The 21160-nt window shown below is 38.5% G+C and overlaps 1 protein-coding gene across 2 annotated transcripts in view; it reads right to left on the reverse strand.

Annotated features, from left to right (window-relative positions):
• The window catches only part of Src42A (Tyrosine-protein kinase Src42A), an 87914-nt gene that overhangs the window by 21377 nt on the left and 45377 nt on the right, over window positions 1-21160 (reverse strand). For both annotated transcript variants that reach the window (XM_034979731.2, XM_034979730.2), the window contains exons 2-3: window positions 5594-5715; window positions 409-572 (exon numbers count right to left, since the gene is read on the reverse strand). In XM_034979731.2, coding sequence (XP_034835622.1) covers window positions 409-572; window positions 5594-5715 — 286 coding nt within the window. The remainder of the gene's footprint in view (window positions 1-408; window positions 573-5593; window positions 5716-21160) is intronic.

Genomic DNA, 21160 nt, shown 5'->3' on the forward strand with positions numbered 1-21160 from the left:
AAACAGTTCTACGAAATCTATTACCTAAATGTGGAAATCTAATACTGCCAAAGTATGTGTAATATGTAGGTATTTGCAGTTGTAAATATGTTGCATTAGAAATCAGTACCCTTATTATAAATGCTAAAGTGAGTTTGTTTGTTGGTTTATTGGTTTGTTGGTTTATCCTTCAATCACGTCGCAACGGTGCAACGGATTGACGTGATTTTCGCATGGGTATAGATAAAGACCTGCAGAGTGACATAGGCTACTTTTTATCCCGGAAAATAAAAGAGTTCCCACGGGATTTTTAAAAAACCTAATTCCACGCAGACGAAGTCGCGGGCATCAGCTAGTAATAAAAATAAAGGAGGAATGGCAAACGCGATACACCTATTTAGTAGAGCGGCATAAAGAAAGTTCACTGACCTGTACGCATGGTTTGCTTAATGAGACGCACAAGCCATCGGCGTCCTTGCTGTAATGCTCTACCAATTCTTGTAGAGTGCGGAAGGTGGTGCGGCGAGCGATGAAGAACCCTCCCTCGTCCAACTGTCGGATGCGGTAGTGTTTTACCGTGTCGCCGTCTCGAACTGTGGAAAATGGGTAATTTTTAATAGATGCTTAGTCTTAGAACACAAATATTACAATCCACATACTTTCTTTCAATGTCAGGTACATGAAACCGTTTAGACGTAGAACGCAAAAAAAATCAAAATTCCAAACGACTTAAAACGGTAAGCCAAATGTTAAATTTTCATAATGTTAATATATACGCGAGACGCTGAATCACGTAACGCCAAAGCGCATATACGCGAAATGTCAAATCGCTATTTAAAAAAAAAATGAAAACAAAAGTGAAATATATTTAAAACTAAATTAAACTAAAAATATAATAAGGGCAAAATTTTAAAAGTGACTCTTACAATTAAAGAACACCTACGGAATTTTTGGTATTTCCAAACATTTCAATTTTGTGTTTTTGGTATTTGGCGTTCCTAAAACTCGCAAAACGGTACAATTTTAATTTTGGCATTGTCCGTTTTCGTCTAAACGCACGAAACCTAGTGAGTAGTTGACAACGCCTACACGAGGAACCCGTTTCAAAACAGATAATTACTGAACTTTTGAATCGAACTGAAAATCTACTTCTGGGCACGTTTAAAAATCACGTTGGACAACAGGAATCTTTCCGCGCATCCACTAACGGATTTCCTGCCAATCGATAGATAGATTTGCTGTGAATCAATTGTAAAACAACACGCGGTGGCCGTGGGAACTCTGTGTTGTAAAAAATGTAACGTCATGTAATTCTAAGCAAATATGCGCATCCAAAATATTTCGCAGCCAGCCATGCATGCAAGAGCTGAATAAGGCGCCATCTCCACGAGTGAGAGAATCACACAACAGGGTCATCTCCGTTTGGTCGATAATCGACCAGACGGGGGTACGGGCCTCGAGGCTTTGCCTCCTTACCCGGGCGGGTCGCTGGGCATCTCTGTGCCCAGGTGTTTGTCTTTTAGCCTTTTCGGCTAGGGCCTGCCATCTTGGCTTGGGCCCTGGTGGTTAGGTGTGTCCGTTGGTAGGTCTCTGCACGACGGCGCTAAGCGTGTCGTCCTGTGCAGAGACGTTATCGGTGTCAAATCCGGTAGTTGTCTCGTCGTCTCGGTCGTCGTCGCCATCGCCTGCGTTGCGCGCTGGTGAGGGCGATCGGAGAAGCTCCCGAGGTAATGGACGCCCGTCCATCGGACGTGGGATGAGTGGAGCGATGCCGTGGAGGTGTTCGCACGGTCCGTTGTCCGCGCGCGCAAACATGCGCCGCGCGAGTGTACGGACGTACTCCTCCACGGAGGGCGTCTTGAGGTCGCGGTGTATAACGTCGTTCCTCACGTACCTCGGAGCTTGGACGATTGTTCGCAGGCATTTGTTTTGCTGGACCTGTAGGCGGCGTCTCTGGTACTCGGAGCAAAGGGAGTACCAGGCTGGTGCCGCGTACGTCAATCGTGAGCGGACATAGGCTCCATAGATCCGGAGCTTGGTCTTCGGTGTGAGGCTCGAGGTGAGGACCTGGCGCAGCATCGACGTAGCCGCACATGCTTGATTAACGACGTGATTAACCATAGAGGTCATGTGCAAGCCAGAGTCGATGCGGCACCCCAAGTAGCGCACCGAAGTCTGCCACTCTATGTCCTGCCCCCGGAGACGGAGTTGACGATACGGCTGCCGGGCGCCGAACAGGATGGCAGTCGTCTTCCCCACGTTGACTGCCATTCTCCATCTGTCCAGCCACTCCGGCAGCAGGTCCAGCAAACGTTGTAGACGATTGATGGCGACGATTTGGTGGTGCGACGACGCTAGATACGCGCTGTCATCGGCATATAGCGATAGCAGCACGAACGAGAGAATCACGGACAGCCGCAAAGAGCCTCAACGGTTAAGAAGAGGACTGAAATCCGAAAGAATTACTAGTTCATACCCCGCCTGTTGCACTATTGTCGTTACTACTACCAACACAAGTTTTACAGTAAGTTGGAGGGGTAAGTAAGCGGATTATTAGTCACGTGAGCTGGGGCTGATATTCTTTTAAAAAAATAGAAGGCAAATTATTTTAATTTTCACACAGCGATATAATTGCAGCGATATTATATTATGCTTCCGCAGCGAGATGTTGTGCGACAATTTAACTCAAGTGTCGACTGCTGTTCGTCTCTCATAAACCAATCAGATTTTATTGATAATCTAATGGCCTGCTGAACGCATATGCGCCTTAGTGGATAACGGGCCTAATACAGGTCTAGGGCGAGGCACGAATAGAGTCAGAGAAATAGGCCGAAAGATTAGTCGCACCAGAGACTTTATCCGACGAGAATAAGGTCCTGACTCTGAGGCGCGATACAGTTTTTCGTAAAGTTGACGTCGCTGAGTACTGAATTCTGTTTTTTAAGAATCAGTATCCCGGATATACAATACTAGAGCCTTTAAAGGAAAAATAAGAATTCAATGATAATATGTGGAAAAGTTGGGCTCAGTTGTCAGTGTTCCGAGTATCATCAGTAGAGCTATGTTCTATGACGTCGACGGCAGCTATTTAGTTACAATGTTGAGCAGAAACAACAAGAAACTAAAATGGTTGGACCACGCTGAATTTGCTAATGTATGACCGCCTAAACGAACAATAAATATTCAATACCGATTTCCGATTTTTATATGACTTGTAAGGATTATTTATCTTCGATTCCCAAAAACATTAAGCTCAAAGCTGTACTTAGAATACTAAGTACTGTGATGCGGTATTTCCTGTCCAAATATGGCGGTAAAGGCGGCACATGTCAATGACTCAATAACACATAAGAATTCGGCGATAGAATTTTTATTGTTGCAGAAGTTTTTGATAATATATATAAGGACTCTAAAACGATATTCGTGACGGATGATTTATATCTACACTGATATTATAAAGAGATAAAATTTGTAAGTTTGGATATTAGGGGGTAATCTCCGGAACTAATAATCCGATTCTGTAAATCTTTCACTGCTAGATCCCCGGCTACCCTCGAGTGCTATAGGTTATATAAGTTATATCACGTGGACAAATCGCTAGAAAAATCTACTGCTATGGAATAAGATGACGGATGGTATAAAATTGGAATTACAAATTATTAATCACAAATAGGTAAGTATAAATATTAATGAAATATGAATCCTAAGATTTATGATTAACTTGTCAGAAATAATAATAAAAATCTAGAATGACGCCTTGGAAAATTCTCGGAAGGATTTTTATTATAGTTGCACGACTGCATTTAAAAATTAAGTACCACCTACCTAATATATTAAACAGTGCATTAATTCTGTTTGGTAACGACGCATTACCGTATTATTTATATACTACTATATTATTACTAGTATTATATGTAGAGAGCCTCAATAGCGCAACTGAAATCCGGAAGGTCACTGGTTCAAACCCCACCCGTTGCACTATTGTCGTACCCTACTCCTAGCACAAGCTTGACACTTAGTTGGAGGGGAAAAGGGAATATTAGTCATCATGATGAACTTGGTTAATATTCTTTAAAAAAATATAAATATAATAATTGACATAAATAAATAGGCGCAACATTTGAGCAATATTAAGTTTGTAAATGGGTGTCAGACCAATTTCAGGCATAATATTTAAGACTATAAAATATGGATATGTAAGCTCTGACAAAGTTGTATACTACATAGCATAGAATACTAACAATGTCATACATTATATAGAAATGAATCAGTCAAAATCAAAACCAGAAATTGTTCCAATTTATAAATAGCTCCAGGACAGTTTCAGGCAAAATGTTTAAGACTAAAATATATAGTTATACGACAGAATAGGTACTAATCATGTTACACATTGTAAAGCGATGAATCAATCAAAATCAAAACCAGACACTGTTGCAGTTTATACGGAATAAATCCCACCTCCCACAAGAACACGATAAGATTAAGAATTAAGAGAAGATGGTTTACTAATTTTCCTTGTTGATAAACAGTTTATAATAATTGCCCGTAAAGAGTAATATATGTAAGGCGAAGACATGTACTCGAAGGGTCAAACAATGCAATCATAAATAATTATGTAGCTACTTGATAATTGTCTTGAACACGCAGAATCTTCGCATCTTCTTCACGTAGGATAACCTACTACGCAAATCAGAATTGAATATAATGGACGTATTATATAAAACGGAAAAATTAAAAAAGAAACACGTTTAACCTAGAGTCTAGACAATCACAGTTAACGCAATTAGGTATATTATTTCATTAAAATTTCACATCATAACGCGTGATATATACCTAAATTTAACTAAAAGAATGTCAAAATCTAAAGTAGAGTAAATAGTGACCCCATAAAAAAGTTCATCGTTATTCATGACACCATTCAATTTCTGATGCAAATCAACAACATTTTCTACGTAAATATAAAACACAATAAACGCTTCGAAGGATAAATGTTTCAAAGTTATCCATATGTATGAAAATAATTTTCCAAGTAGAGCACGAGAAAAATACTTTATAAATTATACCTAATTACATTTATAATTATTATTACCGATTTTCCTCAATGAGTATGCCGCCTGCGATACAATTAGCTTCTGTTATGGATGCACTTATTTTTCTGATGTACCAACAACAGAAAAATAAGTCCATCTACCTACCTTGTCGATGGTCCTTTTAATTTCAAAAAAATATCGTGAAGAAACCTGCATGCCTGAGAGTTCTCTATAATGTTCTCAAAGGTGTGAGAAGTCTACCAATCCGCACAGGGCCAGCGTGGCGGATCATGGCCTTAACCTGTCTCATTCTGAGAGGGGAGCCGCGGGGTGATTACGTATCTCGCGACAGGCGTAAATCTCGCGATCATTGCTGTCAAACGTCCGGCTAGAAAGAGAGAGCAATATAGCCACAAAGCAAAATAAGAAGAAGAAGAACAGAGACAGCAAATGAACTATCCCATTGCTACTGCTGACGCGTTGCTGTCGCTACTGCAAGTTTTACGTAATCACCACGCGCCGTTCTCAGCAGTGAGCCGGCGACTGGTTGATCATGATGATGATAATAATCAAATTATATTTACCTGATAAAGAAAAATCGTTATGGCGGCTCTCTGAGTCTCGAATAAGGAAAGCACCGTGTTCATTCTCAGGTAGAAGCAATTTCTTTTCAGCTTCAATCCGTTTAATTTTGCGGAAGTACCATCTGCAACAAGAAAATTAAATTAGTAATTGGCAGAGTATACTATAGTCTGAATAAACTTCTATCGCGGTTTCTACCTAATCGAGTCTAATTATGGCAGTAGGTACTATATCTTAGGGAGTATTGAATAAAAAGAGAGGAATATTTCTTATACTAAACAAACCCTTTCTTTAAAAATACTCCATGCAAAAAAAAATTGAAAATTGTCGTTTTACAAAAAAAATCTTTCTCCTCATTCAGAGAAGAGACCCGTACTCAGTAGTGAGCCGGCGCGGCGATGGGTTGATCATGATGTTGATGAGTGTCAATATAAATGCAGCACGCTTTATTTAGTCCTAGAAACCTGCATGCCTGAGGCTTCTCCATAATGTTCTCAAAGATGTGTGAAGTCTGCCAATCTGCACTTGGCCAGCGTGGTAGACTATTGCCAAAACCCTTCTCACGCCGAGAGTAGACCTGTGCTCCGTAGTGAGCCGGCGATGGGCTGATCTTGATGATCAATCATTGGCACCATCATCGTAAATTTTAAAATCATGTAAATAGAAGTTGAAATGTCGAAGAACTTCATTTACGATATCATGACAAATAATAATGAACACAGTGTAGGTACAAGGGTATCCGTCTGATAACACACAGTCCAGAAAGCAGGGCGACAATGAGTCAACGCCAATGAATGAGTGTTTTGCATTCAATTGGCGTGAGCCCACCGACGAGAGGACCTTTGTATTAACGCTTTTTACATGGAAACGAGCTTATGTGAATAAATATGGTTCTTACTAGCTTTTGCTTATTGGTACCTAGTATTAGTCATCAATGAAACAAACAATTTTGGTTATTAATATTGCAAAAAAGAGTTATATTAATAACTAGCTTATGCTCGCGACTTCGTCCGCGTGGACTTCACAAATTTCAAACCCCTATTTCACCCCCTTAGGTGATGAATTTTCAAAAATCCTTTCTTAGCGGATGCCTACGTTATAATAGCTATATGCATGCCAAATTTCAGCCCAATCCGTCCAGTACTTTGAGCTGTGCGTTGATAGATCAGTCAGTCAGTCAGTTACCTTTTCATTTTATATATTTAGATGACGTTTTGTCGGTCTCAACGACAAGGATAACGCTCTACAAATTTGCTATCTCCTTCTAAATGTACATCGAGTACATCACTTTCGGCCGCGTACTGTAAGAACTTTATGAATCACTAGCTTATTCCCACGAGTTCGTCCGCGTGGACTACACAAATTTCGAATCCCTATTTTATTCCCTAGGAGTTGAATTCAATCAAAAATCCTTTCTTAGCGGATGTCTACGTCATAATAGCTATCTGCATGCCCGGCCCGATCCGTCCAGTAGTTTGAGCTGTGCGTTGATAGATGAGTCAGTGAGCTTTTCCTTTTATATATTTGGATGTATTAAAATATTATGAGGAATTCTTCATTTCTCGCCTTGCGTGTTAAAAGAAATTCAGTATTTTGCCAATAAATGCATATTAAATAGACAAGATCTTACTAAATATTACGTAACAATAACCTAACAATGGTATGCAACATTGCATATTCCGCGGCGCAGACGAGGTCGTCTGGCACCCAATGACTAAACCGGTAGGTTATTCTGAATTCTGAAAGACCTTTGATACTTTTTTATTGCAGATAAATAAAAGAATATTCAGATAAAATTATAATTATAGTGTTTATTTACACGAAACTTATAATATGATTTAGTTTATATAAAAACCCCAAACTCATATTATAAAATTAGGTGTATTGCTTTTTCATGACCCATCCGCTTGACCAATTTTTATGTTTGGTACAGAAATAGCATACATTCCGGACAATGGACGAACGCTATTTTTTATTACGGCAAATCAATAAGTTACCCACGGGATTTAAAAAATCTAAATCCAAGCGGACAAAATCGCGGGCATCATGTAGGTATTGTTTAAATTAAACTAGACACGTTTTTGATTGTAGGAACTAATGTATGTACATCCGGTTTGATACAACATTTTATATATTCTGCAAAGGAATCTTCAATGCTCAGCTTCAATCGATTTAGTTTTGTTAATGAGAATGACGCACGTGTGCCAGCATGTGACACATGCCAGGTTTGAATTGCAAATCACTGATAACGAACAATATTGCTTCAAAGGATATAGTAAAGGAAGCGCTGCGCTGTAGGTATGCCTTTGTATTCGCGCACCTAAAGATCACAAAGGCAATGTTTAGCATATTTTGATTTAAAAACTGGAATCAAACAAAAATTATCAATTTTTCAATCAATTATAATTCACTGGATTTAGAATATCATAGGTGAATGATAGTATAGTATATGACTACCAGCCATTAAACTGTGTACTGTGGTTTCGCCTGGTGTTTTCTAACATTTTATTTTTTTCTAATTTTAAATAAAAAAATAGGTAGTCTACGATGTTAAGGAAATTTAAAAATAAAGATACATAAGAAAAATAATAATGATGGATAGGGAACTTGCTTTCAATGTCGTTTGCTGGTAAATAAAACTAAGTCGTCGGATAAAAGTAACTACAACCGTAAATCTTGAACTCTGGGGACGATAACTCGCGCGAACGTTTAGGCGCGATTGGTCCAATTCTCATTTCGTCAATTCACCTAATTCGCAATTAGTCCAATTCGCGGATTCAGTTCCCAAGAAGTATTGCGATGATTGTACAATGTACGTTAACAGTCAAAATGAATACAACGCTTTAGGGTGTATGTGCACTCATTCGTATTCTATTCGTATTCGTTTTCGTAAGAAATAAAAAAACGATTCGTAGATAGTGACTGTCATACAAAATGTACGTACGCTTGTGCACTAATCTGGTTCGTATTTATACGGATCCGTCATAATACGAATCAAATGAGTACACAATTAGTATAATTATATACATTTTCCATGTCAGCCACTTTAAATCGTATTTTTACGAAAACAAATACGAATCGAATACGAATGAGTGCACAAACACCTTTAGGAGGAAAAACACAGAGAAAATTGCAATAAGAGCACAGAAATATTTACAGTTATAATAATCTGTAAATGTCTTAATAATAATATTATTATTATAATATTATTTTTATCGTAGTTAGGACACCGTGGTACGGATTGCGCGGTAATTATGATTATTATTCATCGGAATTACACAGAAGACGCACGAATAAATAAACCTTTGGATTCTAATTAAGGAAACTGCTCAGAGCTACAAGATGCTTATCACGATTGAGCATTGCGAAGACGTAGGTATTCTGTTTTATAAGTAAACACATCAGGAAAAGAAATTATTATGGACAGTGCAATAAAAAACCGGCCAAGTGCGAGTCAGACCCGCGCACCGAAGTTTCCTTACTAAAGTCGTATTTTTCAACATTTTGTACGATCAATCAAAAAAGCATCATACGCGAGTCTGACTCACACTTGGCCTGTATTATTTCCTTTTGAGGTACGGAACCCTAAAAAGTACGATTGACGCGAAATTATTTCAGTTCTATCAAAATACTGATGAATGAAGCAGTAGGTACCTTTTGCCACATAATATTTAAGTTTTGCAAATATATAATTTTAAATGTTTGAGTTTTTCATAATAATAATATTGAGATAAGTGCCTTTTTTAGGGATTGTCAGAATGAAAAATTTTGCCTAGCGTGGTAGCAACAGCACGAAGCGCTGTCGAATCACTTTTCACGTCCGCCCCTGGCAGCATGTGTACTTTGTACGCGGCTTGTTGATAAGATAGGGTACATTGGAAAATTTGAAAACGCTCCTTAAATTATTAGGACAAATGGATTTCAAACTAAAATGATGACTTTGTCATTGAAGTAGGTATGGGGAAATAATATTGGCTCGATTTGGATTGTCGCTATAGATCGTAACAAATGAAGGATCATGGTTCTGTTCACAGGAAAAAAACGATTATTTTGACGTTATTATTCAAAGCTTAACCAGCCTATACTGCATATAGACCAGGATAACGTTCACGTGGAGAATGCAGCAAAACCATAGAGCAGAAACAAAGAGGAGTTGGCCTAAGCAACTGTGCACTGTGATTTTCAACTAGGTCCTGACGTCATCACTGTGGGCGGGGCCTTAGTTAGTATGCTGTCTGCGTTCGTCAGGTTCACATATATTGAGACTCGTATTATCGGTGTGTTTTCGCGTTTTTAAGAACAAAAGGATGAAGTGTTGTGTTTTATCGTGTCAAAGTTATTCAGACAGACGTTCTGATGCTATGAATGGTATCACATTTCATTTGTAAGTAATTTTATACGTAATTTCTACACTTATTGACATCTAGTGTGAGATAGCTGAACTATGTAGTGACATCAATATATCGATGTTAGGTCGCTAAGCGAGTAGTTTTGCTACTAACCCGCAGATGGAAAATTGAGAAGTGGGCGGCGTTCCACAACCCCTCACCCCGCAAAATGTCACTCGATATTTCATAGGGAAATCTTAATACAACATCTCCTCTTTGTTTCTGCTCTATGAGCAAAACAGTCATGTGTTGTATTAAAGAAGGCTTTTTATAAAAAGGTAGACAAGAGATATTTGAAACAATTGAAACCTGCCAAAAATTAATAAACATTCGTTCATTAATCCATACTTAACATTATAAATGCGAAAGTGTGTCCGTCTGTCTGTTAGCTCTACTGTTTAGCCGGTTTGACGAGATAACTTGCATCGCAAGGAACATAGGCTATTTTTTGTCCCGGTAAATGAAACTTTCCACGGAATTCTCAAAAACCTAAATCAACTGACGTGAATGAAGTCGCGGAGATCATTTATTTGGTACAGGTATAGATTAGGTACTTTTTATCCTGGAAAATCAAAGTGTTCCCACGGGATCTTCAAAAATCTAAATCATCATTTAGACGTTAATATTTGGTTACCAGAATCGATTTATAGGTACGTGCGTTTTTAATCAAATATACTAAGTACATACGGTTTATTTTCGTAGTCCGATTTAGCTTCAATAATCAACTGCACGCACAAGCACAGATCACAAGTGTACTGCCTAAAACGGAACCAGTCCTGTCTAGAATGGAGGTGCGGATGTCCGCAGCGCCAGCACAGCTGAAGGCGCGCCTCCGCGTTGATCTTGCCAACCTGCACCCGCTTAGCGTACGCGCCGGTCGCCTCCGCGTGCCGCTCGGCAACCCCGAGCTCTAGCGCCAGCTCCACCGCCCGGCGGTAGTTCAAATCTTTCTCATCCTCTCTCGGCATTTTGATGTTAAAGAGCCGCAAGAAAAATTGATCTCTGAAGTTTTTTCTTTGCAAAATTGCAAGTTCTCGCCAAAAGTAACAAAGTCCGCACTTTGTACGCTTAGATCTTTCAAACTACACAGCGGATTTTAATGTGGTTTTCATCAACAGATAGACTGATTCAAGAGGAAGGTTTATACCTACTTATAGTTAACTTAATATTGTATTGTGTTAATTTGTTTAAATATGACGATAATAATTATTGATCAAGATGTCGGAAGAAATCCAGTCGACTGAGAGCTTTCATCGAAAAAGCTGTTCTTATACTTTTGAAATATCTATATAACAACCACAACACAACACCCCATTAGTATTTAGACCGGAGCGCGTCGCTAGTTGTAAATCTAAACTTGAATCTTCGCCCAGGTTTCGCCCGATACCGCTAGTAAAACATACTATGATGTTCCTCGATTTCCGAGTGCCTGGGTTATAGAACTTCAAATGATTCTGTAAAATGTCAACCAGTCCATAGAAAGTTTTATCTTCTGGTTTGTCGGGCGCGCACAAATATTCATCAAGTTGTAGGTTGCCTCCTCGACTTCCGTTTCAACGTGACCACCACATGAACTTTTTATTTCATTTGATGATACACGATTTAGATAGAAGGTTGATTTTTCCGTAAAGATCACTATGATAGTCCAATAACTAAGAACATATTAATTTATGTAAATCTACGACGCCAGTTAAATAATAATATGACACACTAAAACACTATCAGTGTATAATATAGACTGAAATGTCAACCAAACAGAAAAGAGGTAAAAGGAAAATGGTTAAAACCGAATGATTTCTATTTCAGGGCCTTATTCGGGTATTAAAATGAAGAGGATAATAATAACAATGTCACAATAATAATAAAATGAAAAGGGCGTAGTGTCCTGCATTTACTATTTCACTTTTATTACGGGCTAGGCCTTGTCACGTGCTAAGGGCACGCTTAGGGTCATAGATCGATCACTAGGAATACCCGAGTGAAGGTCTAAGCATGGAAAACGCATTCGGAATTGATTGATTCAAATCAACTGCAGCTATCATCCTCATCCACAGTCGATCGAGACATGGAAACTTAAGTTAAAGATGTTAATGTTACTCACTACAAATTACATATCTATGTTATAATTTATAACCAATTTATATACCTAAGACTAGCTGACCCGGCGAACTTCGTACCGCCTAATGGAACGATTACACCTAACGAGTAGTGGCGAGTCAGTATCCTCGGCCGAGTACTCGGTTGGTATATAAACACTTTAACGAGTGCAATTTCGCCATAATTTCTCAGCCACAGCACTGTCTCGGCCGAGTGACATTTTACTGTCTCGCTTCACTACTCGGTAAGTGTAATCGTACCATAACAGTCGATTCTTTTTCAGGATATTTTTAAATTTTTCTCTCCGTAAGAACCATCCTTGTACTTCAAGGAATATTATGAAAAAAGAATTAGTGAAATCGGTTCAGCTGTCCTCGAGATTTGCGATCAGCAACACATTCAGCGATTCATTTTTATCTATAGAGAAGATATGCTTTCGGAGTTTTATGGGGCGTTAGAGAGAGCATGCTTGGAGTTTCTCTACAACCGACATAAGCGAATGGGTCGCGAAGCTGAAGTGGCAATGGGCAGGACACAATAGTTCGCAGATACGATAGACGTTGGGGTCCCAAGGTGCTGGAATGGCGACCTCGCACCGGAAAGCGCCGCGTTATAAGACCTCCCACTAGGTGGAAAAACGACAATCAAACGAATCGCAGGGAGCTGGATTCAGGCGGCGAAATGAAGGTGTGGAAGTCCCTACAAGAGACTTACGTCCAGCAGTGGACGTTTATCGATTGACAATGATGTTGATGAGGATTATGTACTTTAAAGGTGCCCCTGTAGAGATGAGTAAATATTAAATCCTATATATTACAAAGCGTACCTAATTAAAATAAAACTATAACATGGCGCAGCTAATGGTACAAGTTGGGTGACTCATTGTTTTGCATACATCGGAAAGCAAACGCGGTGTGAGAGCAAAAAAAAAACTAAAACCAAGTTGCTTCTATTTATATTTACATACCTTAGAGCATAACGCGGTTATTAAACTTGTAGCTAGAGTTAAAACAGAACGGAACAGTAACCTACGAAGCTGTTGCCGGATCAGACGATAGAACGACCTTGACCCGGATACTGTACAAGAGAAATCGTTATGTGAATATAGTAGAGATGGACAATTTCATAAGTAGCATGTTATTAAAAAATCACGTGACAAGCCTTTTCATATGAAACAACTAACTACCTTACCTTACCTGTGAAAATTACTAAGCAAAATTTCACAAAGTTTAAAAATTCCATTTCACAACCTTTAATAAACTTTATCTGACTAATGAAAACCTTTTGGCTGTTTTTGTATTGGGGTCTTTCGGGGTCGTCAGATAAAGTTTATTTGGTGGTTGTATAACAGGCCGTTGGTTTTTAAGTGCGAAAATTCATCTTTCGTGAAAAACAACGAGTGTAATATCAGCGCTATAGATCTTGATCATAATTTTATTTTTAGTTGAATTAATGTAGCAAATCGACTTTAAGTGCGAAAAGTGATAAATCACCAGTGAAATCACTGTGAACAAAAACAAATCATCAAATGAAAATCTCCATCCAGCCCATCTTTAGAATATACATTTTCGGTGAATAACGTTACAATGCCTCCGATACGTTTAACGCATTCTGCATGACTTAATTTACATATATGTATCTTGATTCTGGCATTTATTATGTCGTAAACACTTAATATCGTTTTATAGCTTTCAATACGTGTGTCTTCTAATCACTTCGGACCATTTCCGATAAATCTGACTGTATACATTCATATCGACTTACAGCTTTTACATTTAAGCATTCCATACATTTTTAATTTTCTATTTTAATTTGACTTTTATCAATATTTGGCAAGGCACTGGCCCCTAAGATACGGGCTTTCCTAGTTTATGGGTCAGGATTCCAATGTACACACCTATAATTGTGCTGTACCTACTGAGTTTCACTAATAATAATAAGCGGTGATAGCCTAGTCGTTAAGCCGTCAGCCTCCTATGAAGGAGGTCGGGGGTTCGATCCCGGGCACGCACCTTTAACTTCTAGAGGTTTAGTTTGTGGAGTTATGTACGAATTAAGCATTTGCTTTAACGATGGAGGAAGATAACGCGAGGGAACCTGCTTGACTGAGAGTTCTCCATAACGTTCTCAAAGGTGTGAAGTCTGCCAATCCCCACTTGGCCAGTGCAGCGTGGTGGACTATGCCAACCGTCACGTTCTGAGGGGAGACCCGTCTCAGTAGTAAGCCGGCGATGGATTGATCATGATGAGTTTCATAACAAAGATTTTCTAATTTCTAACTTTTTACATTCCATTTCGCATTACTGAAGTTATTGACAATCGCAATAGTTTTTAATTTTTAAATCTATCTGAAAATAGTTAAGTGCCTATAAGAAAAATATGAAAAGAAATATTTTGTATCTACGATAGATAGCAAGTACGTAACATTTACATTAATTTGATTAAATGTTATCAAGGAGTGAGAACCACAACATAATATTAAGATAAAAATTATTCAAATAGACAAACAATAATTTAACAAGTTTCTAATACACGAAACTTATTTAAACAGGCGTATTGCCACTTGACATATTTATTCTACATGTTTCAAATTGAGATTTTCGAAAGTTTAAACAGCAAATATGACTGGCATCATTTATTGCCTAGACTTCTTGTACATTTATTACTAACTGATATCTAATGGGCCATCTGTGAGTTTGTCCGGTTACATTTCATCAAGTACTAGTAATTTATCGCGACTTTGTCCGCGTGGTATAGTTTATAATCTACAGCAGTAGGTGATAAAATTAGTTCCAGAGATTACCTTCTACGTCCAAACTTACAAACCTACAAACTTTACTTCTTTCTCTATAATATTAGTGTAGAAAACTTTGTATAGTACTTACGCGACAGATTGAGATGGCAATCGGGGAGGTAACGCCAGGCACACCCGCACAGCCCCCGTGCGTTTTAATTACTTCCTATTCAATCTTTATCATCATTATTCCTACCCCGCGTGCTCACAGCTGAGCATGTGTCTCCTCTCAAGTCTCAGAATAAGAAGGGTTGGGGTTAGATCATAGTCCACCACGCTGGCGATGTGCGGAATGGCAGACTTAACAATCCGCCGAGAACGTTAATAAAACAAGTGACATGTAATTGCTAAAATTGCACTTAACACGAAAAATTATAGGTGTGCGCCCGGGATCGAACTCCAGCTGGGAGCAGCAGCCCAGGGGCCGACGTCTTTAAGCACTAAGCTATATCACCGCTTACTTTGAATTTTAAAACTTACGCTGAAGATAAGACGTTGTTCTTTCCGCCACAATGAGAGAAATGAGAATTTTACAATGTCCTATCCTACGGGTGGATTGCCGATCGTTGAACTTGTGCGTGCCGATGCTACCAGGTTTTTTTGCTAAGCCAGTCTTACCCGCTCCAGGTTGCTCGCTAGATGGATAATCTAATTATAGGACTCCCTATCCCGGTACAAAGATGGAGACACTTGTATTTATACTAGTTTTTTAGGAAAATGTAACTTGTCGCGACCAAGGAATATATTTAGATATATATTTTTTACGATATATTTTTTTTTTAATTATTTATTGCTATAAATTGCTACTAGTTAGTATTATAAGTATAGATTGTTACGGCTTTACTCACGTATACCCTTCAAGGAGCTGAGACCTTGTGAAAAAATAACCCGGATGGGTTCGAAACTAGTTGGGCTTGCTTCGGCTAAATACGTGAGTATAGCCGTAACCATCTATACTTATAACGGCAATCACTCACGATAGTTTAACGCTGAACTAGTCAGTATTGTTACAAGTAGGTACCTAGAACTTTCAACGAAAACTTATATATTAACAAGCATATTTTATTACAGTACGCGCGGCGAGAGTTTGGCTTTGACCGTTATTGCGCAGAAATCAGAAATTGGGTATCAACGGGCAATTAGTGGGGTGCGGGGCGGGTGTGTAGGCGCACGCGGTGCTCTGATTGGCGCTCCACTGCTCCAGTCGTTCCCTACAGTACGTACCCATGCGCAGTAATCCCCTCCACCCGAAGGTCAAAGCCAAACTCTCGCCGCGCGATCTGTACTGAAGCGAAAACTTCATTAGGCCTAACTACATATCGCGTAAATACCTTCAAAGCAAGAGTGAATCTTCTAGGCAAGTACGCTCCAACCTAAACCTCATTATATTTTTTTTAGCATGATTTTTAGCATGATCAAGTGCAAGCTTATTTACCCCCCGTTCCGACTTATCGTTTGTTGTTTGTCGTTTCTCGTTTGATGTTTCAGTGGCAGTACATTTTGACAAAAAATCGGTTTCCGACAAGTGTGAATACTTAGCTTCATTTAAAATGATCTGCCAGTGGAACATCCGATTAAAATTCGGGCCCCACAAACGACAAGTGGGAACGCAATATAAATAAAATGTAGAAAACCATTGTGATTAGGTACATATTCTAGTTTTAAGTTTCACAAGTGACTGTCAAGTTTTATTTTCAAATTATTTTCCGTTTCTAAAGCTTTCAATTCAAATATTCAAGTTAGCTAGTAATCGGATAGTTATTGTTGCTACTATTTACCTACTACAAAATATATAAATCAGCATACCTACATGGTAGGTATTTTTTCTGATGAAAAGGCGAAGGCAGATAAGAGGCAGTATATTTTTAAACGTGACTAAACCATTGAAGAAAAGATGTATGCAGTCTATGCCATACTCACATGTTACAAACCGTGAAAATTGAATAAAGATGACAATAATCAAGTGCTCGTGGAATTGATTAAACGGTCTCCTATTATCTATACAAGCTAGTTTGTAATTGATTGATAGGCAAGCATGAAGACAATGGGTATTTAATTGTCTAAGACGTCAACTAAGTATAGCTTCCTACTTCTACTTGTATCGATAGAGGTATTTTATTCATACGTTAATCACTTTACAAATTCTTTGCAGTTGAATTAATAACATTACATAATATTGTTTGGCCACTACAAACCAGTTAAGAGGGGTTTATTAGTGGTGCGCTGTAAGCAAACGTATGGAGCGAGTGAGTCCCTTGTTAAAAAATTAAGAATAAATACTTAACTCTACTGAAATAGTAATATTACTATCCGAAAACTGTGATGGTAAAGAGTAAATAGATGTTGTTTTTGACACTTTATTTACACATAAATCCTTCACATTGTTATTTAGTGCGGAAAATCATTGCCAAAAGGTATGAAGAGGTATGAACTAAAAACCCCATTGAACATAATAAAATAAACGGTATTTTTGCGAGCAATATAGGTTCGTCCGTTACTTATTCACAGAAGTGACAGATAAGGATAACAGTCATACCTATCAAGACATACTATGAATTTTCAATGGGATCTAATAACAAAGTTACCTGAAAAACATTGTTGCTGCAATGTTTTTCAGGAACCTGTTGGAACCTGTTGATGTTGATCATATGATTATAATCAGGATTTTTAATTTACACTTGTAGCTTTAGACAACAAATTCCAATAGGTTCCAAACGCGCCCAGGTCGGGTGATCCTGATCCGTTTGGAACTTTAGTTTAAAACTAACGTAATACGTAAGTTTACGTAATTTATTATCACCATTAAGGACATCTTACAAATTCAACAAGTGACAATCAATAAGTGTACAATACCTATTTTGAATAAATGATTTGACTTTGAAATTTAAATCAGTCCCCGACAGGTCAAGGTTACCATAATATTGCATTATAGTCGGAATGTAGTCCATAAGACAAGTACAAGTAATATAAATATCAATTGGATGACTAAGATCCGTACACCAGCTGAGAAAACATCTGATAATCTTAAAATAGTTGAACAGATGTTCATCAAACATAGCTAAGAACCATCTTGATTAAACGAATTTTCGAATAAAAACTAAGCATTTAAGTCGGTCTATCCCTTAGAGAGCTATGATGTCACGGACAGATACAGGGTGAAACCAGAATGCTGGCAAAAACGAAGACAGGTGATAATTACTGATGATTACTGATATGATACCATAAAAAAACCGCGAAAAAATATATAAAACAATCCTATTATTTTGTAAAAGTTTACGATATATTGCAAATAAAACATCTGACTGACGGCAGAGGTCAACGAACGTTACGTTAGTAGCTCACTTGGAGTCAATGCCGCGTCGTAAACGGGGCATTAACCCGAGTTTTGCACGCTATACATTGCGGGTTTGAAAAATACTAAATTACTAAAACTACAAAATGAGGCAAATGGTTATTGGTATTTGATTGTGTTTAGGTAGTAGGTATAACGATACCGCTAAGTTTTTGCTAGCGTTCTGGTTACATTCTGTATATGTTTTCGTCGAGGGATAAAGACAAATATATTTTGTACTTATTCGCCAATCTATATTTACTACACACATATAGGAAAGACTCATTAAAAATATAGTTTGGCAATCTAGAAGCGTAACGAAAACACTTAGCGAAATTGGACAATGCGTCGTTAACTGTTAGTGCCATTTGTTGATCAGAAAAGGACATGATGATGCGGAACGTTAAAGCATTACTGAAGGGTACCGCAAAAATAATAAGACTTATCATCGTGATAGGTAGGTACGCAACTTTTTGTTCTATAATAATTAATAATAATAAAATAGTACTTATAGCCGCACTCAGACGCTTAATCGTTACTTAAGATTGAGTTAAACGAGACAGAGCTATCTCTCACATAAATCTGTCTCGTTTTAACTCAATCTTAAGCAACGATTAGCGACTCTGAGTGCGGCTGTTAGACAATGAGCCGTGATAGCCTAGCGGTTAAGACATCCGTCTCTTATTCGGGAGGTCGGGGAATCGATCCCGCTCTCCTCTGACTTTTCGGAATTATGTGCAGTTTAAGTACGCACCTCTAACTTGGCAGTTTATGAGTTATGCGCAGTTAAATATAGCATAAACGGTGAAGGAAAACATCGTGAGGAAATCTGCATGCCTGAAAGTTCTCCTCAATGTTTTCAAAGGGGTGTAAATTCTGCCAGTCCGCATTCTAACCTAGACCTCATCAGTCATCATAGCTTTTTGAGAATGATTGTCGTCAAGCGCAAGCCTGTCTTGCAAAAAAAAAAACTTCGCCAGCAGCGTGTTGGACTTAGGCCAAACCATTGTCATTCTGAGAGGAGACACGTGCTCAGTAGTGAGCCGGCGATGGGTTGATCATCATGATGATGACTTGGAAAATCCACTTTCAGAAAATAAAAACAATGCAAATAGCTGCAATTAGATAAGTGTTTTCTTCTTCTTCCGTACCTTATCTCACGCTATGTGGGGTCGGCACATGCCTTTTTCTTCCACTCACTTCTGTCATTCGTCAACGTATTATCCACCCCTTTTACACGCATCTTTCACGCAATCTATCCACCTTATCTTTGTCGTCCTCTCCTCTTTTTTCCTTCCACATGCATATTTAACATTCTTCTAGAGACATGGCTTTCTTCCCTCCGCATTATATGCCATACCATGCCCGCCTATTACCCCTCATCTTTTCTACCACTGGCGCTACTTTCAAACTTCCCCTTATGTATTCATTCCTTATCTTATCCATCCTTGTCACACACACATCCATCTTAACATTCGCATTTCAGTCGCATGTACTCATCTTTCATCTGTCCCTTTTAATTGCAATTAGATAAATGTATAAACGTTAATTTAAGTCAAAGTAGCGGTTAATGTGTAACGTTTGAAATTAGTTTGCATATGAAAACATCCGCGTATGGCAATTACTATCGACGAAGGTTTACAGCACAGTCGGTCGAAACAGCACGCATAAAAAGCAAAAACAAATCGTAAAACCTGTTGCATTGTTCCTTCCCAAGAGATCTCTACCGACAGCCGTGATTAAAGCGAACCATTTTCTAACACGTGTCTCATTTAAAAATGAATCAAGTAATTTAAAAAGTTTCCAAAATAAAACCCCGACATCTTTTTCAGCCCGCACATTAAAGCGCATAAAATCCGTCATTTTGTTTTTTTTTTAATTTTTAATTGCGCCATCAAGTCGAATCTAATGACATTGACGTATCATTTCAAAATCGGCTGAGTCCCTGAGTAGTTACGCGCGGACATAAGAACGGACATACATACACACAGACACATAACCCTTTGGGCTTCACCGCACTCGGGTGATGAAGATACAGTAATGTAAAATGCAAGCATCTAAATATATAAAAGGAAAAGGTGACTGACTAACTGACTGATCTATCAACGCACAACTAAAACTACTGGACGGATTGGGCTGAAATTTGGCATGCAAATATCATTGACGTAGGCATCCGCTAAGGGATTTTTGAAAATTCTACCCCTAAGGGAGTTGATATGGGGGTTGATATTTATGTAGTCCACGCGGACGAAGTCGCGAGCATAAGCTAGTCTTAAATATATAAAAGGAAAAGGTGACTGATCTATCAACGCACAGCTCACACTACTGGACGGATCGGGCTGAAATTTGGCATGCAAATAGCTATATGACGTAGGCATCCGCTAAGAAAGGATTTTCAGAAATTCAACCCCTAAGGGGGTGAAATAGGGGTTTGAAATTTATGTAGTCCACGCGGACGAAGTCGCGAGCATAAGCTAGTCATAATATAGAAGTAGTGTTTACCTACCGAATATTACAAATGAATATCGTAAGCAGCAGTAATAGGTGAGTGACAACAACACATAATATATTATTACAACTAGAAAGCCTGATTTCGACTACACTAAAAAACCCAATTCAACATTACAGAGCTCAGAGACGTCACAACTCGTTACCAAAATCATAGATAGCGTTAGACAGAGTGAAAGTTAAGCAAAAGCAATTATTATTAACTAGCTGATGCCCGCGACTTCATCCGCATGGATTCAGGTTTTTAAACATCCCGTTGGAACTCTTTGCTTTTCCGGGATAAAAATATTGCCAATGACCATTTCCGGGACGCAAGCTACTAATCGACAGCGAAACTTTGCGACATTGTCCCATAAATTTGTATTTCAACTCCTCAATCCTGATGATGTACGGGAGCTGATCACCAAAACTGGTGGAATTTAGAAACTGTCGGTTATAAATAATTGATATT

This window comes from Maniola hyperantus, chromosome 20 (genome assembly GCF_902806685.2).
Source record: "Maniola hyperantus chromosome 20, iAphHyp1.2, whole genome shotgun sequence".
Taxonomy (NCBI): domain Eukaryota; kingdom Metazoa; phylum Arthropoda; class Insecta; order Lepidoptera; family Nymphalidae; genus Maniola; species Maniola hyperantus.